A 20,718-nucleotide genomic window follows, 5' to 3' on the forward strand; every position below is an offset into this window, starting at 1 on the left:
TAATGACATATACAGTGACTTGACATGTGCTATACTGGAACACTTTTTCTGGAAGACAGTAGCTGAACTATAAATATGTGTTTGGCAAGGCTTTGTGTGAGGGAGAGCCCTCCATGGCAGAGGATTAATTGCTAGAACACCGCTATAAATTTAAAAAAATAAAGAGTGGAACTGTGTTTATATGGTTAAAAAAAAAAAAAAAAAAAAAAAAAAGAGGAATTGCCACTCACGCTATGTCAGGTAATTTTTTTTATTTTCAAGAAGTTGTTGGAAGTGGAATTTAATAAAAACCACCTTTTTCAAAAATGTATATTTGACAGCAATTCAAATAATGAGAAAGCAGTGCCTGCATTAGTGGGTAGTAGAATTGGAGAGTGTTTTAAGGGGCAGACAAATGCAGTTGCACCAGCTTTGTTTTAACATTTCATATGAAGGAAGAAGACTGCTTAGTCTTTTTGCCACCATGTAGCTGTGCCATTAGATGCAAGAAACTTCATGCAGCATATGAGTTTGTCTATCTTTTCTTTCATAGGATGCTTTTACCATCTGTGTGGTTGTTTGTGAGGTAGGATTTTGTGCCTTCTCAAATGGATCTAATTGTTACAGAATAAGTGAGCTTTGAAACAAACCATGGCTTAGTTGAGTGCCTTTGTACTTCAAATAGCCATATGCATATCTAAAATAACTTGGATTACTTATGGCAGAGCTTAAAAGCTTGTACCTGATTCATCTAAGTTGTTGAAAAGTATCTCTGTTCCCTATTGGAAGGTGTGTCCCAGTCCATGGGCCTCATGGTTCCACCTCAGGATTCATTTTTGCAGTGAGTCCCTGACTCTTGTGTAACTGCAGTGATCTGCTCCTTAGCTAAGGTTGCGTTCGTTACCTGTTGACTTCTTCAAAAATGTTTTGAACATGGACTGCCAGGGGGTTGGTGTGTAATGAAAACTTTTCTGATTAGACCAGTCACTTTAAGTATTTGGCATTTATCAAAGCTGTTGAAACTTGCAGAACTAGAGGAGGATTTTCTTAAAAGTGCTGTCGTGATTAAGGAATCAAGACAGGATAAAGGAAGTCCGAGTGTGTATGGTGCTAGTAGTAGTCTTTGATCAGGGAGTAAGCCTTGTAAATAAGCAGAAGATAATCCTATTTTATTGCCCTGTTTTGTAAGGATTTGGTTTTCTGTCACTGAAACTGTGCAGAAAGGTGTTGGTTTTACCTGTTTACCTTCTGAGAAATCCAACTTCAAACATTTCACTCACATGACATCCAATACCAGATTGCTTCTCTTGGATTTGGAACGGCTCCCTAAATGAAAATGTCTCAATGGAATTAGTTTTTATTTGGTAATTTTCCCAGTTTATAGGCCAAATCAATATTGTGTCAATGCTGGCAGCAACAGCTGGCTAGCTTGGGTCACCTTAGTGTCATGGGGTTTCCTGTCTGGAAAAGACTGCCTTCTGCCTGTCATTGTTTATAAAGGTAGCAAGGAGTTTTGGGAGGATATGGAACTGTGTGTTACTTGTGATTTTGTGTATTTTTGGGAAGTTTGTCAGGAAAGTCATGCAGGCAGATGAATTACAAAGAGGATTGTCTAAAAGCCAAGTGGCTCAGGAGGAGCATTCCCACCTCTTACCATATGCTTAAGACTGATAGAATAGCTATGTGAGAAGTTTTGCTTTTATATGAAGAAATTAATATTTAGCCCTTATAGTTATAGTGGAAATTAAAAAACAAAAGATCCCAGGCTCAAGAATCTGAAGAAAGTGTAAAGTTTTCCTGGTTAGACCCTGTAAGTCCACTTTTACAAGTGCAATACCAAAAAAATTGCATGTCGTTTGTTTTGACATTCCTTTTACTTGTGCTTGATACTGATGAAATTCTTGGAAATTCCTGGGGAGAGCTGCAAGAGAAGTACAGGTGAAACAGGACATCCTTGAGATGGTGTTACCCAGTGATACCATAGAGGATTTAATTTAGCTGAAAAATGCTCTTGTCTCAAGGACTTAACATTATGTCTGGAGCTGAAAACTTCAAGGTTTTAACCAGAACAAGTAGATTAAGGCCAGCAGAGCAGAAAGAAGGGCTGGAACAGTATTAGTTTGTTTCTGTTTATCTCTGAAAAACAGCTCCACGAGAAAGTTACTCCAGCAGTGCATCTGCAGCTGAAGGTAAAGTCAGACAGTAAGCAAAGAGAAAGGAGTGTCAGGGGTGCACATCCCAGCAGGGCTGTGTGGGATTTACTGGCAGCAGAGGGCAGCCACATCCAGTGCTGTGCAGGCAGCAGGATCCATCCTGCCTGAGCTGTGTCTGCAGTCACAGGCTGGGAGTCTCGCTCTGGCTCTGGGATTTTAAACGCTGTAGGCTGGTTGAATGCATGCTGCTTCTTCATATCTGACTAAAACAGAAACACTGGGGGTTTTAGAAAATTGGATTTTATAAAAATTGCAGATCTCTGTTAATTATTTTCATGTTAATTTGTGACTTTTTTTGAGAACTACACTCAAGTTTTAATTTGATCACCTTAATATTTGAGAGAGACCTTGAATAAATTCAGGTCTCTGTGGAATCTGTGTGGAATGCAGAATGTGTATTACAGTAATTTCTCTTATGTACATAAGCAATTGGAAACCTTGGAGAAAATAGGAAAAGGTAGAAATTAGAATTTCACCTTGAAATGGTACTTTCAAGTCTCTGAGTTTGAAAGTAAGTGAAAGTCAAAGTAATTTCTTCTTTGAATTCTACAGTAATAGACTGTTTTCCTGAATATTCTTTACTGTGTCTCTAATGCTGACAGTGAAACCCACCTTATAATGAGTTTTCTACTACTGAATAATGAAAGCTCTAAATGAGGCTGTATTTGTTTTCTTTCTTTTCACCTCTAGTTATTTTAAGAAAGTAAACAGCTTGGATGATAGAAAAGCATGGTAGAATTGAAAATTATGGTTATCAAGGTCGATCTAGTGATCCCTCTAGTGGAAAGTCTTCTAGTGGTGATTCACCATCATGATGTGCATTCATCTGAGCAGCCAGGAAAGAAACTTCTAAAGATCTGGATCTGTCTTCATGATCTTTCAGAGTACTAAGTTACTTCACCAATTTGCTGTCTTTGATTTGCTTTCTTTGACTCTTGCCAGGTGCCCTTGGCCTTCGCACCTTAATTTGATTGGAAGGGTGATGGGAAGCAGGCAGGGAAAAGAAAGAGGGTAGAAAAGAGCCTCATTCTGCATGTGTTAATCAGGTCATGCCTGAAAGCCATTTGGGATTCCTTGTGTTTGAGGCAAAATGACGCTTTTGTGGAGCAATGTGTCTCCTCTGCACAATTAATTGAAAACATCGTCCTGAGCACAGGTACACGTTCATGCCTGAAAGGACTATTGTTAAAATGTGAGTGAAAGAATTATTTGCAGCTAATAACATTCACTAATGAAGTTTACGTAGTGGAACTAATAAATGGAGAAATAATGTCTGAAAACCAAAAATCATACTGAGTTACTAAATCTGCACGTTTCCCATGTGACTGGAATTTCAGCAAAACTGCAATTTCTCAAAGGAAAATCAGATTCCAATTTTGGGCTCAGGCTGAAAGCAGAGATAAGTATGTTGCAGTGTTTAGGTAAAACCTCATGTTTAAGGAAAGTAGAATTAGGAGTTCAGGGAATACCTGTACTTGTAAAGAAGATGTTTTGGTAACAAAGTAGTGTCTTACTTTGAGCCACTGCATTTGGCTGTCTCTAAGCAGCATTATCCCAGCAGTAGAAGAATTGGTGAAGAGTGGAAAGGGGGAGGATGTTGGACAAGGAACCTCCTAGAGTGGATGAGGACTTGGTGCACTGATTCACTGGTATTTTTCTCATCATTTTTCTAGAAGTGCAGGAATGTGTTCCCTCACCCTGTCTCTCTTCAGCTGATAATGGCTTTGTTTACCTCGCACTGATAGCTGCACTGCATTCCATTTCTAAATTGGGAGTGTAGGTAAGGTAAGATTCTGTGGCAGTCTTCTCGACTGATGGCCATGCCCTTGCGTGTCACACTTGTCATCATGTAACCGTGATACCATTTGGCTTATAAAAACGAACCAGTACCATAAATATTTAAGCAAATGGTCTTTTTTTTCTTTTTTTTTTAACAGATATCTGGTTTTTGTTGACTTCTGCTGTGTTATCTCTTAAAAAGGGTGCTCTTCCAGAACCAATAGAAAGCTGAAGAAGTCCTGACTGAATTATCAGTCTCCTGTATTCAATATTCTTTCTTGAAGAAAGATGTAATCATCTTGTATTTCTTGACTTTAAGCTTCCAGTGTCATTGATTCCTATAGGGAGTATTCCAGTAGCTTTTGTGTACTAGTATGAAACACTGCAAATTCTAACTTTTTTTCCAAGTAGGAGAAAAACAAAGGAAGACTAAGGGTTTTTTCCATGATGATATTTGCAGCATTTGGAATGGTTTAAGAGGAGGAGATGCTAACAGCAAATTACTGGGATATCTTAACACCTATTGAGTTCTACAAAGCAGATTTTTTTACAAAGGTAGTGGTACATGCCATTGATAACAATAGCCTGCATAAATTGCGGTGAGAAAAACCAAGGGTTTTAATTGCATAAAACACATTCAGGTTTGCAGAAGTTTTGTGGCTTCCATCAGAATAAAAATAAGACTTCACAATATAATGAATTCAGAGGAATTTAAGAATAGTAAGTAGTGAAGGGGTTAGGATGTTCATGTAATCTGTGAGGCTGGGTTGGATGGGGACCAGCCTTTTCCTGAGTTAGTTAACTTCAGCTCTTCAACAAAGGATGATGTGAACATGTGGGAATTGATGTGTTGTCTGGACCTCAGGGTTTTTGTGGTTTGGGGTTTTTGTTTGTTTTTTTTTTTTTCCAAGAATGTGATTACAGTGTAGGTGTTCTTATGCAAAAAGAACAGTGTTCTTTTGCTTTAGTATATATTGTAGAAAGTGACTTCATGCCATTAACCTCAGGAGTTAAGCTGTGATTAAAGCTGTAACTGTTTCCAGAAAAACACTTGTGCCATAACTGAATACACAATGATTTTCTTTGTTGCATTGAAATAAAAAATTAATGCATAGGGGTGGAGATTAAAATTTGCTTTTTGTCTTAGGAAACATTCAGGAAAGATTTGCAAGATGGTGAAAGGTAAAAATTATAAAATCTGTTTATAAGCCTAAACTCTGTATGGAAGGAACTGATCTAGGGATTTATTTTTTTTTTTTTTAGAGAGAGAGAGAGAGAAATACACTGGGCAAAGTGTGGTGCTAAAACAAAACTGTTTAGTACTATCCTACTAAACGTATTTAGTAATGTCCTACTGAACATCATTGTTCTTTCCATGAAATAACTAGCATGGAACTGGCATGGGAACTGATTTTATAAATACTTCTCATGAAGTTATATGAGAAATAAAGCTCTTGAAACTTTTTTTAAAAAAAAGGAGGGGAACACTGGCTGTGCAAAAACCCTCTCCGTATCAATTGCCAAGTAAATATTCATACTTTAATGACTGTATTTTTTCTCTAAGATCTTCTGGGATCTGTGTAAGAGTGGGAGTCCAGTCTCCTGCAAAAACCAGTGTGAGGTGAAGGTATAGAGCATCAGTTGACTGGTCTTTCTTTTTTTCTGCCTGAAAGTCAAATTTAGGCTTTTATGAGGACAGACTGCAGAAAATTAAAAAGGTGAGATTTTAAAATAGCTGCCTTGTCATTACTGCTCTCTGAGGCATGTGGGATTTGGTGTCTCTTCACTACTGTACTAGCTTATGTAGCTGAAGGGCATCAGTGGTAAAATAAAAGAAAATTTAATCTCCAGCTGCAGTATTTCTAGAAGGTTATGTGTTAAAAAAAAAAAAAAAACAAAAAAAAAACACAAACCCAAATCCCTGCCCTCTGTAGAGATACACAAATGCAAAAAATGGACAACAGCACTGACTATTCTCTAGTTAAAAATTAATAGGAAGCAGTGTCAGGGTTCTACAAGGACTTTTGCTTTAAATATGTGGAATCTACACATTTGCTACTCTCCAGGAATTCAGGAACATATTAAATTATAATTTACCTGTATATGGAGGATGGCAGGGCACCTTCCATGATACTCAGTATTAATCGTTCTTAGTGCCATCAGTTTTACTTACACAAATGCATCTTCCCATGCTTTCAGGTCACCATACTCTTTCTGTGGAACGAAGTTTGAAAATGCTGGTTTAAATCTATACAGGATCCATTGCAAATATTCAGTTGCTACAGCTTCAATAGGAATACCTTAAATATTTCAGATAGTGGGAAAGTCAACGTTACTAATTCAGTCATCTTCCTGAAGAAGGAGGAAAAAATCAGTAGATGCATAATATTGCTCTTAGTGACAGAATGGATCTGTAATGTAGTCACGGTCCAGTCATGTGCAATAATGTTTTATGTGTATGCACTGGTATCCCACAGTGTATGCTTTTTATTTATTTATTTGATAAATTTAGGCACTGAAATAAAATAATTAATCTGTAAGTGGGTTCAGTTCTTTGCTGTTTTGAACAGTTGTGAATAAGAAAATTCTTAGTGTTCAGAAAGCATCCATTCCCTTTGCTGTCACTTTACAAAAATAAACTTGTAAAGAGATTGCAGCAGCTAAAGAATTAGTAATGAATAATAGATTCTTCTTTTCCCAGTCTCTAACATCTACATATAGTGAGCACCTCAGTGCCTAGAAGACAGCAATTTATGTTTTGCTTCTCTACATTGTAGCTTTTGTCTCATCAAGCCTTGGGAAATGTGGCAGCTTCTGCATTGTGCGGATGGAGTTCCCTCTCTGTCGGGCTGATTTGGCCTGACCTTCAGTGGGTGGGATTTACACTTGCCCTGTTCCTCTGTTAACACACATTCTCCTGGAAAGCTAGTGCATGATGTTATTGGCAGGGAATGTTAAACTACTTTAAAAGGCGGGGAGGGGGGGGACAAATAGTTCTGTCAGCAGCTTAATTAATACTTAAATCTTTGTGACTGTATTGTATTCTGCAATAAGCTTTAACCAGGAACAATATATACAACAATACTGCTACTAATATAATGCTTATTATTCTGTGGTGTTTTTCACTTGCTGATTTGTCCATTCTCTGTTTTAACTGATGTTCATAATGTCTTTCTTCCACAGCTGTGGTAATGTTGGCACTGGCTTACTAAGGTTTTCCTCCTTGATACAGCTTTTGGTTGTACATTACAATGTTCTGAGCTGCTTTTGTGTTGGTTGTAGTTTGACTGCCAGTTATTTGAAGTAATTTTTATTGTCTGGTGTCTTCTGACTTACGTGAAATATGTTTTCTAATATGTGTTAATTTGTCTTGTAAAACTGAACTTTCATTGTTTGCTTTATTAGCTAAAGTTATGATTCAGTTTAGTTCCTATTTTGGAAGGATCATTTAGATTCTTAATCAGTAAAACCCAAATTAGAATTGATCATGTTTTAATTTGTTTTCATTTCTATCTGAAATACTTCCTGAGAGATACACAATTCTAGCATAAGGAATTATCAATGTTGTGTATTTTGACTGAAGCTAATGGAGAAATTACATTTGTATGGCTACTGCATGCAGTGTAAAATGTAAACCAACTTACTTCTTATTTTTGTAGATGCACAGTAAATTTGTTTAGGTTCTATGCTCTGTCCTGGATTTGCTTTGTGCCCTTGTATGTAAATAGCTTCATTTGTGTTTTCTCTCTGTAAAATGGAAGACCTGTAGCAGGGTATTAGGAGAAATACGCAGAATATTCTCAATTGCCTTAATGCTGTTATTACTGGAGTGAAACGCCAGCATGCTGCCTGTGGTATCAGTCTGCTAGTAGTATCTCAAATGATAGTCAGAAGAGAAATTGAATATATTATATAAATTATGTATCTTTCCATGCAATATCTGATACTAGAGTGAGATGTTTACAATGAACAAAGAGGCAATTTATTTGCAGATGTGGTGTGCTACTCGTGCTCTTTCCTTCACCTAGGTTGGGTACATGCCCTACATATGTGACTGATTCTTTGTGGCTTTAACCAGAACTTTTGAGTGATCAAAGCCTGGCTTGTTAGTCTAAAAATTGTGCAAATTAGTTCACCAAGCATTGCAAGTGTTAACCACAAACACCAATTTAAAAAAAATATTCTAGACAACAGCTTCACATTTTTGGAAGTCGAATAGGTTGGGTTCTTTGCTCTAGCTGAAATTATAATTTCTTTCCTGTGAACATGTGGTGGGAATCAGTCTGATTGAAACAGAGAACAAGTAAACTTGTTTTTCTGCTTTCAGAAACCTCTCAAGAAAATAATTTAATTTAACATGGTATTTTGCTTTGTACTAAGTTTTTTTTTCCTTGAGGCATTTGTTTATTTTTTATTAAAAGGCAGTCTATTTAAAAACTTGAAATGCACTCCTCTCTGCAAATGATGCAAGCATCATTAAGCCCCATTAAAATCATTCTGTTTGAAATAAGTCTTCAAAACAACTGAAAATGGAAGCAGAAGAGATACTGATTAGTGCATGATGCAGTGTTTGAATGTCTCTGTAAACCAATATATCCTATTGTGCTGGAAAATCATGGTTTCAGTTGTGGATTATGTCCTCTGCTGGGTTTGTGTAGAGCCATTTGGAAGATGCCTGTGCTGTTAAACAAAAGCCTATCTCAGTCTCCTTGAAGGATAATAAATTACATCCACAAGCAGCAGGCAAATTGCCCGCTAGATTACCTTGTGTCTGTGCTGATCCCTGATGATGTAGACAGTAAAAGCCCACTGATTGTGCTGGGGCTGATTGCAGCTGAGTAAAGAATTGCTGTGCTACTGCTTGTTTGATGTCTGCCTCGTCCTCCCTCCCAAACACACACAAGCTGCTTCTACCAGGCTTGGAGGTAGCTAGGCTAAAATTGGTCCAGCAGGAGCTTAGTATGGGTAACAGGGAAAATGGTGCAGAATTTGTCCATCAAGAGATGGAGTAGGGTGTTCCTCAGTATCCTGCATAGGTTTCCCTTCTTCTCAATTACAAATGAGAACAAAATATGGAGAAACTGAGTAGGGCATTTTAATTCAGTTGTACAGGGAAGGAAAGTAAAGGAGGAACATCATAAGGACTGAAGGAAATGCAGAAGCATGGTGAGGTCTGAAACTGTCACTCTCTTCTGTGGTTTGGTCTTATGTGTGCAAAAGGGAGGGGTGAGGAGCAGGCGGCTGTTTGTGAATGAAAGAAAGAAGAGTGGAAAAGAGTCCAGATGGACATCAAGATATGTGTTTGTGCGTGGACAATGCTTTGGAAGAAGGTTCCTATCACTCATGCTCTTGTGGTGTCAGGCCAGCCAGCTCCAAATTGTGCTTGGCCTAAACCCAGTACAGAAATAGCATAAGTGCCCAGTTCTCTATGAAAATCTGCTTTGGAAAATTTATATTACTGCCTGCATCACAGTTTCCTTGGAAGCTCATGGTCTCAGACTTGAAGTGGTCTATACTATTTTCATGTCATGCATCTTGCTGATATGGTTCCTGATGGGATTTAAAAGTGGTTGGAATTTGTCACACATTGCATCTCTCTGCAGCAAACCACAGGGGTTTAGAGCAGGGCTAATCCAAATTTAGTTTTTCTTTTAAGTTTCATTATGTTGAAAAACACTGCAGTTTTTCTAGTCAGATTTTTATATTTCATTTTTCCCCATTTTGTGTCTTCCATCACTGCCACCAACCAACAGAATGTAGAACCAGGTTGATCAGTGCTCATACGGTGCAAGACATTGAAATACCACTGGCTTAAGGAGGTCAGATATTATTAGAATATGTTAGTGGCTCCTGCAGTAAATTAATGAGAGCATATAGAATAAAAATTGCAAATAATTGCTGATTAATCAGAACACCAACGAAGACTAAAGATGTCTGTGTAATGGCAAACAATTATTTTGGTAGGTCAGACGAGTGCCAGGTTCCAGTGGTCACCTCCATAAAACAGAAGATGGGGACTGGGAATGGAGTGATGATGAAATGGATGAGAAGAGTGAGGAAGGCAAAGCTGCTATTTCTCAGGAAAAGGTATCTTCTGTTTGTGCCAAGACATTTACACTCTGAAAGACATTGTGTCCTTATGTTAATTGTTAGTATTTCTGGATCTTTGTTGCATAAACCTGCATAGCTCATATCTCACTGCATTTGTTTTCCAGTCACGAAGACTGAAAGAGGAAGAGAACGCAGAGGTAAAAATGCCTTTATTAATTTTTTTTCTTCCAAGAATTTGAGTGAAGGGATTTCTTTTTTCATGTCTGCTGTTAAAAAATGTGAATTGAGGTGTAGGTATTGTTCTGCAGCCTTGTATGGCAATTGCTTGTGAGGATAGAGCTGTATGCCATTGTGCCTGTAACAATGAACTTCAGCCCACAGTGGATAAGATGGATAGGAATTTAAAAGTCACATTATGTTTGTGCCCAGGAGAATTCATGAAGACAGGTAATTTGGCTGTTTTTAATGAATCTTTGTAACTAGATCACACTAATTGCTGTCTGTAAGGTTAATGAAAGCTGCGTTGGAGTAGCCAGAACATCTCCAAATAATTTTTTCTTCTTAGGATCTGTATCATCATGTGTAGCTTATAACTAAAATACTTCCTTCAATACACAGTAAAATAGTTCTGTACTGAAGCATATTAGATTAATTCAGGAGAATAAAATACTATATAGAATTTCACGGCCCTGTGCTAAGTGTGGGAAGCATTGCTGCTATAATCAATTGTTTAATAGGATTATGGCTTACAGACTAAATGGTCTTTAAAAATATGTGTTCCTTGGGTGGGTGACCCTTGCCACTTCACCTGCAGTTTTAGATTCTCTGATTTTCGTTGGTGTCAGAGAAATCTTCTAAAAGCCTAGCAGCTTCCTGGCAGGTTTAGCTCCTGTGATGACCTCAGTGTTTCCATTGCAGACCTAATTTACACAGCTCTTCAGCATCTGAGGTACTTTATGTAAGCTGGGTACAAAGAAAAGGACTTTCACTGCACAGTCTTTCTGTCTTAAATGTTTAGAGTTCTACTGCTTGTGACCTGGTTTATATAGGTAACTCATAATAAAAAAAGTTGCTTAGTTTATGAAACAGAAGCATCTTTTGCTTGAAGTCTTCTGTTGATTTTTGTTTTCTGAAATGCTCTAGAAGATGACTCAGAACTAAGAGCAGTGCATCTTTTCACTGTTGGTGTGCGCCTCTTGGGTCGTTGGGATCCACATTCCTATGTAACATGTCTGTTGAAGATGCAGAAATAATAGTAGCTTATATGAATGGAAGGAATTTAATTGAAGCAGAAAAAAACCTGCTTTCATTTTAGTGGTAGTGAAAAATAATTTTCCAAAAATTCAATAACGTCTGCTTAATAATAAAATAAATAAGTAAATAAATCAGATATTAAAATATGGATCTAGTGTAACATTTTTAAAGTAGCTTTGATGTGTAGAAATGTTTAAAAAACTGTGAAATGAAATTTGTGATGCAAGTCTTTATTTTGGGAGGGCTTCTGAACCCTTTGTAACCTTTGAACAGGGTTTTCTGTGACTGCTGACAATATGCCAAGTTGGGTGCGAAAGTAGGGTAGAGGAGCCTGGTGCATTCTGTATGTAGGATACACTTTTGCTTGAGACTTCATACAGATTTGAGTTGAGAGCTGGGAGGATATCACAGTGTGAGGGAGGAGTGATAATGTAAAAGATATCAGCATTCCTGATTTTTCTCTGTGGAAGACATCCTCTGAGCTGTGATACCTGCTTTGATATGCTGCTAGTTCCTTGCATATGGGTAGATGTAAGACTTCGTCAACAACCAAAACTGTTACACAAAAATAATGTGAGTAGCAGTTTGGAATTCTCACTTTATGCATATTATTTAATAGGTAATTGTTGCTTTGATGCAAGGTGGATTATAAGCTCCTACAGTCAGTGCTTTAATGCAGGCCTTATTTATTGCTTGTTTCTCTGTAATTGAAATATGGGAGTTTTATGCTATCAGCTATATTACAGGCTGTGTACTGAAAACATTTGAAGGGTTTCTAAGAGTTAGAGAATGTGTTAAATGTTCTGTGCTAACTTCAAACTGTTAGCATGGAAATTTTTTTGTGATTTTTTTTTTCCCTTTGGCATCCTTTACAAGACTCTTTGCTTTTTTCTGTAATAGTCTCAGCCTGCTGTTAGTGAAGAATACAGTGAAGTTCCATGTGCAGTGAATCTTGTCTTAAGATTAAGGTAAGAGATTGTAATATTTATTTAGCTGTATTATCTTGATCTCCCTCATTACTTTCATAGTATTAACATAAAATCAGTGCTGACATGTATAATCTCCCAGTATGACCAGTATGAATAGTGTTTCTGTGACTAATTGCTGTCTTTTAATTGCTTACTGAATTAGTGTAAAATGAAAAGCAGAATATGAATGTGTCTTCAGGCTAAGTGTACCCTTCATTAAGTATTTTCTTTCTTTTTTTCCTTATAATGCAGAATCACAGTGCAAAGTTTTTAATGAGTTTCTTTCACACTTCAGCAGTCAGCCTCTGACAGAAATAAACCATAGCTGTATTACAAGTTGCCTACTCAAAATGTTTTTCACTGGCAGTTTCGATCAGCCTCTGTGGAGAAGAGATTTTAGAAAGTGGATACAAATATGTTGTCTGAATTAAATTTTTATTTAGTTGAAATGTGTCAGATTACCTTTAACGAAGATTTGAATTGCTTAATGATGCAATCTAGTTCTTGGATAAAACTATTTTTTCATAGGAAACTTTGATAGCTTTTTATGTTATGATAGCTTTTTAATGTCTTTTCTTAAAAAACTTATTACCACTCACTTTAAAACTTGCTTACATCCAGTTTGTGTTGACAGGATATCCATGTGAGGTTGTAAATTCCTAATTATTGCTATGGAGAAAAGTTAAATGTTACAGTTTTTTCATGCTAACAAAAAGATAAGAAGTCAGAAATAATTAGAAAATTACAACCAGCATGTTAGAAACAAATAGCAGATTTATGCGTAATGAATAGCTTTAAAGCAGTAACATCAAGGATTGTTAGTGTCCTGGTTCCAGCTGTTTGTAATCAGAAAAAAAAACAATTACAAAGAATGAGTGCCAGCTTCCAAAATCTATTTTCTTCCCTTTTCTTTTACTACTCTAGGAGAGCTGCAAAAATGTTGCGTGGCTGCCAAAGGTTGTGTACAAAAGAGGGGATTAATGAATTTTATTGTGGGGATAGGAAAGACTTAAAGATTATTTGGAATCATTTTAGTTGTCCAATTTGCATAACTGCCAAGTTATGCTATCAATATTCTTTTTCATCTCTCTGCTGGCAGGTAGATGAAACCATTTTCAAACAGACCAATTTGTACTGCTATGTGGATGTACTAGTGAGGTGCTTTGGGTATCTATAAATTATCATGAAACCTAGAGAGTGATTAGCTTCCTACCCAGTTATTTGTAGTGTTGGCATATTCAGAGGGCAAACATTTTAGACCTACAAGTATAGTTAAACATCATGGATTATGCTTTCAGTTTTCTGCAGCCTTTAAGCCAGAAGTAAAGGAGGACTGAGCCTGGGAAACTTGAGTTTCCAAGCTCTTACTTGCACAATGAACTTCTGTTCTTTTTAAGGATCCTCTTTAGTTCATGGCTGGGAAAAAATTCCCTCTCCCTACCTTCCCTAAAAGCAAGTCTGTAATAACAAGGTTAATTTCTCCTATTTATGAACATATAGGTGGTTATTGGTAGAGAGGGAAGAAACAAGAATTTCTGTTTTAGGAATCAGAAAGTTTCCCTTAAACAGAAAAAAACAGTCTTGAAAAGCAGATACGGTCTAGAGCCTGGAAACACTGTTGGCAGTGTCTTGAAGAAGACAAAAATCTGATGTAAAATTGTGTGGAGTTTTGTTAATTTATCTGTCCTGCTTTTGAGGGAAGAATGCCCTATGGTGCAGACCTCTGTCCCTTGTGAGCTCTGGCTGTGTCCTGCCTCAGTGGTAGGAGGTGGGCAGAGTGCAAAATCTTTGCACGGGTTTTGCTTCTGCCAGAAGCCTGAGCGTGTGAGTAGGGTCAGAGCTAGCAAACAGCAGAGTGTGTGTGTGCATGTTTGGAGGAGTTAGGGGTGCAGGCTGGACTAAGTAACACACTTTTCTTTTGGTTGGCACTTCGTGAAGGCCCGATTTGACCATCAGGGCTACAAACTGCCTATATCTCTGCCCAGCAGTGTAGATTCAGAGGTAATATTTAGAATTTCTTTATATTAGCAAATGGAACATTCACCAAAGCTCAGGCAGCCACTGGCTGACTATAGATATTGTCTTTATCAAGGTACCTTGGGTAGTACTTGAGTTGTGCTTCCTGTTCACTGCTGAGATTTTTGTCATAGAATTTGATGCAAATATTTAGAGCTTTTTGAGCAGAAACAACTTAGTATGAGGCTCGGGAGTGGGGACCATAACGTTTGAAGGGTAGTGCCTGGGGATTTGGGACAGGAAAAAGGGTAAGGAGATGGCAACCTTAAAAAGGAGCAAGAGATGGGTGAGGGGTGGGCAGGAAGAAAGTGCTCCCCTGCTTTGTTCTTTTTTCCTCTTCTACAGTGTGGCTATACTATGACAGCCCATCACATTTTAGATGATAGCTTGCATTTTTTTTCCCTAGCAGTATGTTCCAGAACAAGGTTAGTAGTACCCATAAAAATTAAAAATTACTTTCACAAAGGAGGAATTCTGGCAGAAGAATCAATGCATTTAAGTAATTCTTTACCTGGATGGTCTGGTTCTATTATTTTTTCCCAGTCAGAGCAGGGTCAGACTCATTCAGTAATTTATTGCAAATGCCTTATTGTGCATTAGAAGCGCAGCCCACAGACTGAAAGAATCTGAAGAATCCCATGGTACTCTTTATACAAGTGATTGTATTTAACTCCCTTACTCAAATTGAAAACCATCCAGACTAACTGATCTATCTGTCCTTAACTTGTATTTAACTTCTTTCTGTTTTCATAGTTTTTTCAGTGTGAACTACCTTGTCAAAAAATTCTCTACTTTCAGGGTTGCTTCATTGGCTGAAGACAGCAATTTCCAATTTATTTTCTTTCTTTTGCAGTATTGTGTCTTGGAGTACATTGTCCCAAAAGGGAAATTATCAGTAGTCTGTTTTAGGTAATTCCATATAAAGCTCTTGAAAGGCTCTGGTATTAAATGCTTAATATGGGCCATTAGTGTTTTAAAGCTCAAGTGTAGTTAAGAGACCGTGCTTGAATTTTGCAGTGAGCTGAAAATACTGGTTCTCACTGGCTGGCTCTGTTGCCACAGTGTGTAACTCTGACCGAGCCTGAGCAATTGTCACATTGAAATGCTGATGCTTCTGTATGCTCACCCTCAAGAGGAAGTGGCATTTGAGGGTAGGAAGGAATGGAATCTGTGATCCAAATTTTTTCCAGTAAGGTTGTGAACACAGCGTGTCCCAGCAGCAGACCCTGGCAGGAATTCTGCAGAGGAGCCGAAGGCAATTGTCTGTTATTTAGTCCTCCACCAGGACTGTTCACAGCACCAGGAAAAGGAAATGGGGAGGAATTACCACGCTGGATTTGAAATTTCCAGTCTAACCACCAAGTGTTGCAGTTACAGATTTAGGCAGGTCACTGTTAGAGGGTGACTACTTGGATTAATAACAGAGATATTTCATGTTAAATTAGGAGACTTGTTAATGGTTAATAATTAAGAATTGCAAATTATCTGAAGCAATCTAAGATGGTTAAATTAGATCCTATGACAGGAAGATAATTTATTGACAGTGATTTGGAATGTCCCAGAACCTAATTTAATACAGTTCCTTCACACTAGATGAATTAAGCCTATGGAAGAATAAAAGGGGAAAACGGAAATATTCTACAGGCAAATGGGACATCTCAGTTATTGCATGTCTTATTTTAAATAAAGTGTAGAGAAAATGTTAAGGCAGAATTGCTGTAATTTTTTTTTACTCTATTATTTAAATATAAATGTTTGTATGTATATTTAATAGAAAAACATTTCTTCTGCTAATGTAGTTGGAAACTGTGGCATTTGATGAGTTCTGAGAAATGTACCTTCTGGGGATCTGGCCAGACACAAGTCCAAGGAGTAGCTGGTAGCAGGTGGTTGCCTGTTGGGCACTGCAGCAGCAGAGTTGTTAGGACTTGAGTCAAATTTGATTTTCTGTGCGTATCAGAACACAGATGATGAGGTATTGCATTCCAATAGTTCAAAATTCAATTCTAATCAGATATTTTTTCTAATACTTTAAAAAACATTTATTTTGTCTTGAGAGACCACACTCTTCCATCTTCATCCATCTGCTCTGGAGTTGCCTGTGAATGTTGTGGTGGTGTAGTACATTGGGCAGGGCTGAAACCATTTGAAATAATGTTATCTGTTCCCACTTAGTGGTGTGGTTCTCTCTTTTCCACTGGTAGGGATGCTCTGGGTAGGGATGTATTGGGTCCCTGTAAAGCAGCCAGGTTTCAGCTGGTTGGTTTGTGACCCCTGATACTTTTGAGGAGAAGGCAGAATTTTAACTCATTTTATTTATTTTGTTTTGCCCCACATTTGTCATTGCTCTAGTGGATGAATGGCCACAGTGAATGGCCACAAGAGGTGTACTGGGGTACAGGTGTGAAAAGAATTTAACATAGAAGCAGACTTTGCTGGTGAAGCTGATTTACTAGTAAAGAAAAAGTTTGTCAGGATAAGCAGATGAAACCTTTGAAGATTTTAAAACAAAGCTTAGAATTTTTTCCATGCTTCCCACTTTTTTTTGTTAGCTAGTCCAGATCCATGACTTTTAGATGGATGACATACAGATTGCAGTTGTAATTTTTGTGGTGGCTCAGATGTCTCTCTGGTTTACCTAAAAGTCTCCTTTTGTTTGACAATAATATACTGACAGGTGATCAGGACTCTAAAACTCTGAGCCAGTGGCATTAAAAGGATGCTCACTTCCAGGGAGTTTTTGATTCAACATGTTTAAAACTTCCTTTGATTTGGATAAAGTAAAAAGTTTTTCTGTGCCTTCCCCTCAAAGCCTGTTTTGTGCACTGGGGAATTACAAGGTTCTATTAAAAAACTCCATATTCCTGTAAAACTTGCTGTAAGTCTTTTGTCTTGATTTCATAAATAAAATCACTTTTCTAGAACTCTGTTCTGAAACACCCCTAGCCTCCTGGCAATGATTGGCCTTTCACGCTTTCTGATTTAAGGAACTGAATTTTTGCTTCAAGCATTGTGGCTATTTTTCAATGCTGTAGTTGAAGAATTTGTCACTGGAATAACAGGTTATAATCCCTCTTCTTGTGCACCAGGCATGCAGAAGCACACAAAGCAAGGCTTTGCATGCTTGATCTCTAAGTTGCTCTGGTATTTCTTATCAGTCAGGCAGATGGAGTATCACTTCAGTCATGCAGCTAATACAGGTTTGACTTCCTGAAAGTGTGCACTGATCAATAATATTTGGTATCAAGACATACAGAGATGTTTCAGAGATACAGAGTGGATAAGTTAAATTATAGGCAAATCCAGAAAGGAACTATAACCACAGTGTGCTGTAATGTTTAACAAAGTGATCAAATTATGTGCATGTTGTCCTCTCTGTTATTGAAATGCTCTCTGAATACTTCCAGGTGATTGTTTTTTAACATTACTGATGTTCTCTGTACTTAATTCCAGTTATTTCTAGGAAAAAGTATGGTTTAGATCACTTCTGGTTTCTAGCAAGCATTAAGATTTTACCACATTAATAAATTCTAAGTATAATTGTGTACACCCTTCCTTCTATTTCTAGTCCTTGTTAAAAACCAGTGTTTTTCAGAAGTTAAATCTTTACCACTGCTCTTGAAAAACTTCCCTGCTACTTCAGAGTAATTTCAGAGGAAAAAAATTATGATCAATATTACCATCTCTGCTGCAGAAAAACTGATAGCTCTTTGCCAAAGTTAGTCCCACTGCTGATGTATGAGAGCAGGTAGGAAGTGTGAACTTCAAAAAAGATGATGCAAGTGAATACTGCTTTTCACTGCCTGTGCACTGAAATGAGTCACTGATAACTGAGGCAAAAAAATATTGTTTCAGAATTTGCTGCTTGACTTAGCTGGAAATGAACATAGCAACTCAAAAAATTGAAGGGCTTTTAATGTTCTTCTGATTTAGCTTCTGGCATCAGCAACTGCAGAAAGAGAGAAGCAGCATATCTGGATATAGATATATTTAAAATGTCTCTAGTTCTAACACTTCTTTGTCATAATGTGTAGACTTGGGGCTGTAAACCAGTGGATTGAGAGAAAGGACTTGATGTATATGTATCACTTCTAAAATGTAGCAGTTTTCTTGTGTTTCTTCTGTCACACATTTTCTAAGTTTCAGTGTCATATTGCATCGATTTCTTCTAGAGTGAAAGCACTCTAGTTTCTTTTGAGTCTTAAGCAATTTGGTCCTAACAGCTATGGATAGAAGTGTTGTAAAGAGCTCTCCTAAGAGAGGAGCTATCAGCTGCCCTGGAGCCTATGACTGTGTTCCTAGCTGATCTGTTTGTGACCATAACAATTCCCTTGGTGGCTGAGTTTTTAATGTGCACTTGCCTTTTGTGTATGACAAGTGGTGTAGAGGCAGTACATCTTTAACAGGTAACTGTTGCTGTCTCATTTCAAAATGAGTGTTTCATTTTGGCATTGGCATTTTCCACTCTTGAAAGCATCATTTTCCTGTGCTTTGCTGTTAGTGTTGCTTCTACCTCTTGATGTGTAGTGATTAGGAAGTGTTTGCATCATCTGAGGGATCTGCTCTTTACCCAAGATCATGTGATGATTAAACAATAGTGGCATTTTTTTGTGTGTATTAAAGTGTTCAGTCCTATAACTTGATTGTGAAACATCATATAATAAAGGTATTGTTTTCTTTCAGCAATATATAGAGAGGAAGCTCAGTTGTAAGCTCATGGAGTTTTTCCAGAAGCATTGTAGTAAATGTTAACGTTTTAAACTTTAAATAACTGTTTGTTTTGGGACCACATTTTATGAATACAGAGAGATTTTAGTCCTATTCTTCTTGGTGGCAGTCTGGAAGCAGAGGGGAATTCAAAGATCTCTTTTGCTCTTACCAAAAGAGAGCAAAAGCAATGCTTTTAGCAGCAATGCCTTTTCATTTAATTTAGAATTGACTTGAAGTAATTAAAAGTAAGTTGAGAAGAACCATCCCCACTGTGCTGAACAGACATGATCTGCTCTTGATAGTGTGGTAATTTGTAATGGAGAAGCCTGGGTATTGATTGGTAAATGACAACTGAGCATGAAAGTGTTAGAAAGAAAGGGGTTTACAAAAGCATGTGGTGAATCCTCAGGAGGCTAATGCTTCTTTACAAATGCTCTATTCTGTTGTGTTTATATGATCCCAAAGGAGCCTTTGAGTTCTGATTCACAAAATTACATTAATAAACAGAATTCCTCTTATTCCTGCTTTGGTTCATCTGTGTGCATAGCATTATGACTTCAGAAGTCAAGAAATCGGGGGCAGGAGCAGGAAAAAAGTGAGCTGTGATTTCTGTTGAGGTAGGAGAGGATTCTCACTTGGTCTGCCCTAGATTAATAGCTAAATTCCAAAGCTGAAGCATAAGAAAATTGTAAGGCAGGGAATATAAAATATTAGAAAAAGATTACAGAAGATTATATATATATATAAAAGAAGATTGAGACGTGGCTAAACCTTGAATATGGATGAGTGTTTATATTTACTTGTTTATTCCAAGATTTTATTCCCTCATCCTCTTCATGAATGTAAAGTGCCAGTTTGTACTGCACTGTTGTGTATGTATTAGCTATCTTCTGTAAATAAAGTTGAATAAAGTTTTACTTAATCAAAACTGAGATAAGAAACAGGTACTACAGATCATCAGGACAGGTATTTAATACTTAAAATTTTGCCGTTAATAAAAATACACCATTTGTGAAATAAGCTAACAGGATGAAAACAAGGCTGCACAGGCTACATGAGAACTGTGTTTATCTTGGGCTTCCTGCCTTAAGCTCGTGGAAGAGAAAAATGGGTGACGCATTATTGAGAGAAGGCAGGTGACCTTTTGGAATTTGAGTGACATTTGATGAGGCCAGATTTTTGTCTCTCCAGCATTTTTTCCAGCAAGAAAAAAAAAAAGGCAAGTAAAATTTCTTTTAAACAAACCTGCAAACCCCACTTTTCTGTGCTTTAGCCCCCCCCTTAATTATATTTCTTGCATTGTATGCACTAAGATCTTGCCCCTGAGATGTAGAATGAAAATTGGATGAGTACAGCTCTAGGATGTACAACCCACCTATCACTTTGATTAGTCCACTTCATTTTGATGTGAACTTTTGCTTTCTTTGTAGTCTAAATGAGCAAGTCATTTGAATTCTTCTGTGGTTTTAATTACAGCAACAACTGCAGTGAGGTAGTGCAAATTCCAGACTGCTTGCCCTTGCTTCTTAGGCTATGGTGTCTTGTTTTTTTCCACTCTAACTTTGCTTCCATGGTGGTTTCAATGGAGTTCACATTTTAGATGGTAGGAACATCTGTGGGGCTGAAATTTTGTGCAAGTGAGATAATAGTGATATTTATTTATTTGGTTAGTTACTTTTTTCTTTTTTTTTTTTTTTTTTTTTAACTGTGTGTCTTTTGTTGAGGCACACTGACTAAGACTTGGCCAG

At 37.4% G+C, this 20,718-nt stretch overlaps 1 protein-coding gene across 1 annotated transcript in view; it reads left to right on the plus strand.

The window, feature by feature from the left end:
• STK39 (serine/threonine kinase 39) overlaps positions 1–20,718 on the plus strand; it is an 83,528-nt gene that overhangs the window by 36,874 nt on the left and 25,936 nt on the right. Inside the window, exons 11-13 of the mRNA XM_066322864.1 lie at positions 9,936–10,058; positions 10,187–10,219; positions 12,177–12,244. Coding sequence (XP_066178961.1) covers positions 9,936–10,058; positions 10,187–10,219; positions 12,177–12,244 — 224 coding nt within the window. The remainder of the gene's footprint in view (positions 1–9,935; positions 10,059–10,186; positions 10,220–12,176; positions 12,245–20,718) is intronic.

The sequence above is a fragment of the Sylvia atricapilla genome, chromosome 7, assembly GCF_009819655.1.
Source record: "Sylvia atricapilla isolate bSylAtr1 chromosome 7, bSylAtr1.pri, whole genome shotgun sequence".
NCBI lineage: Eukaryota > Metazoa > Chordata > Aves > Passeriformes > Sylviidae > Sylvia > Sylvia atricapilla.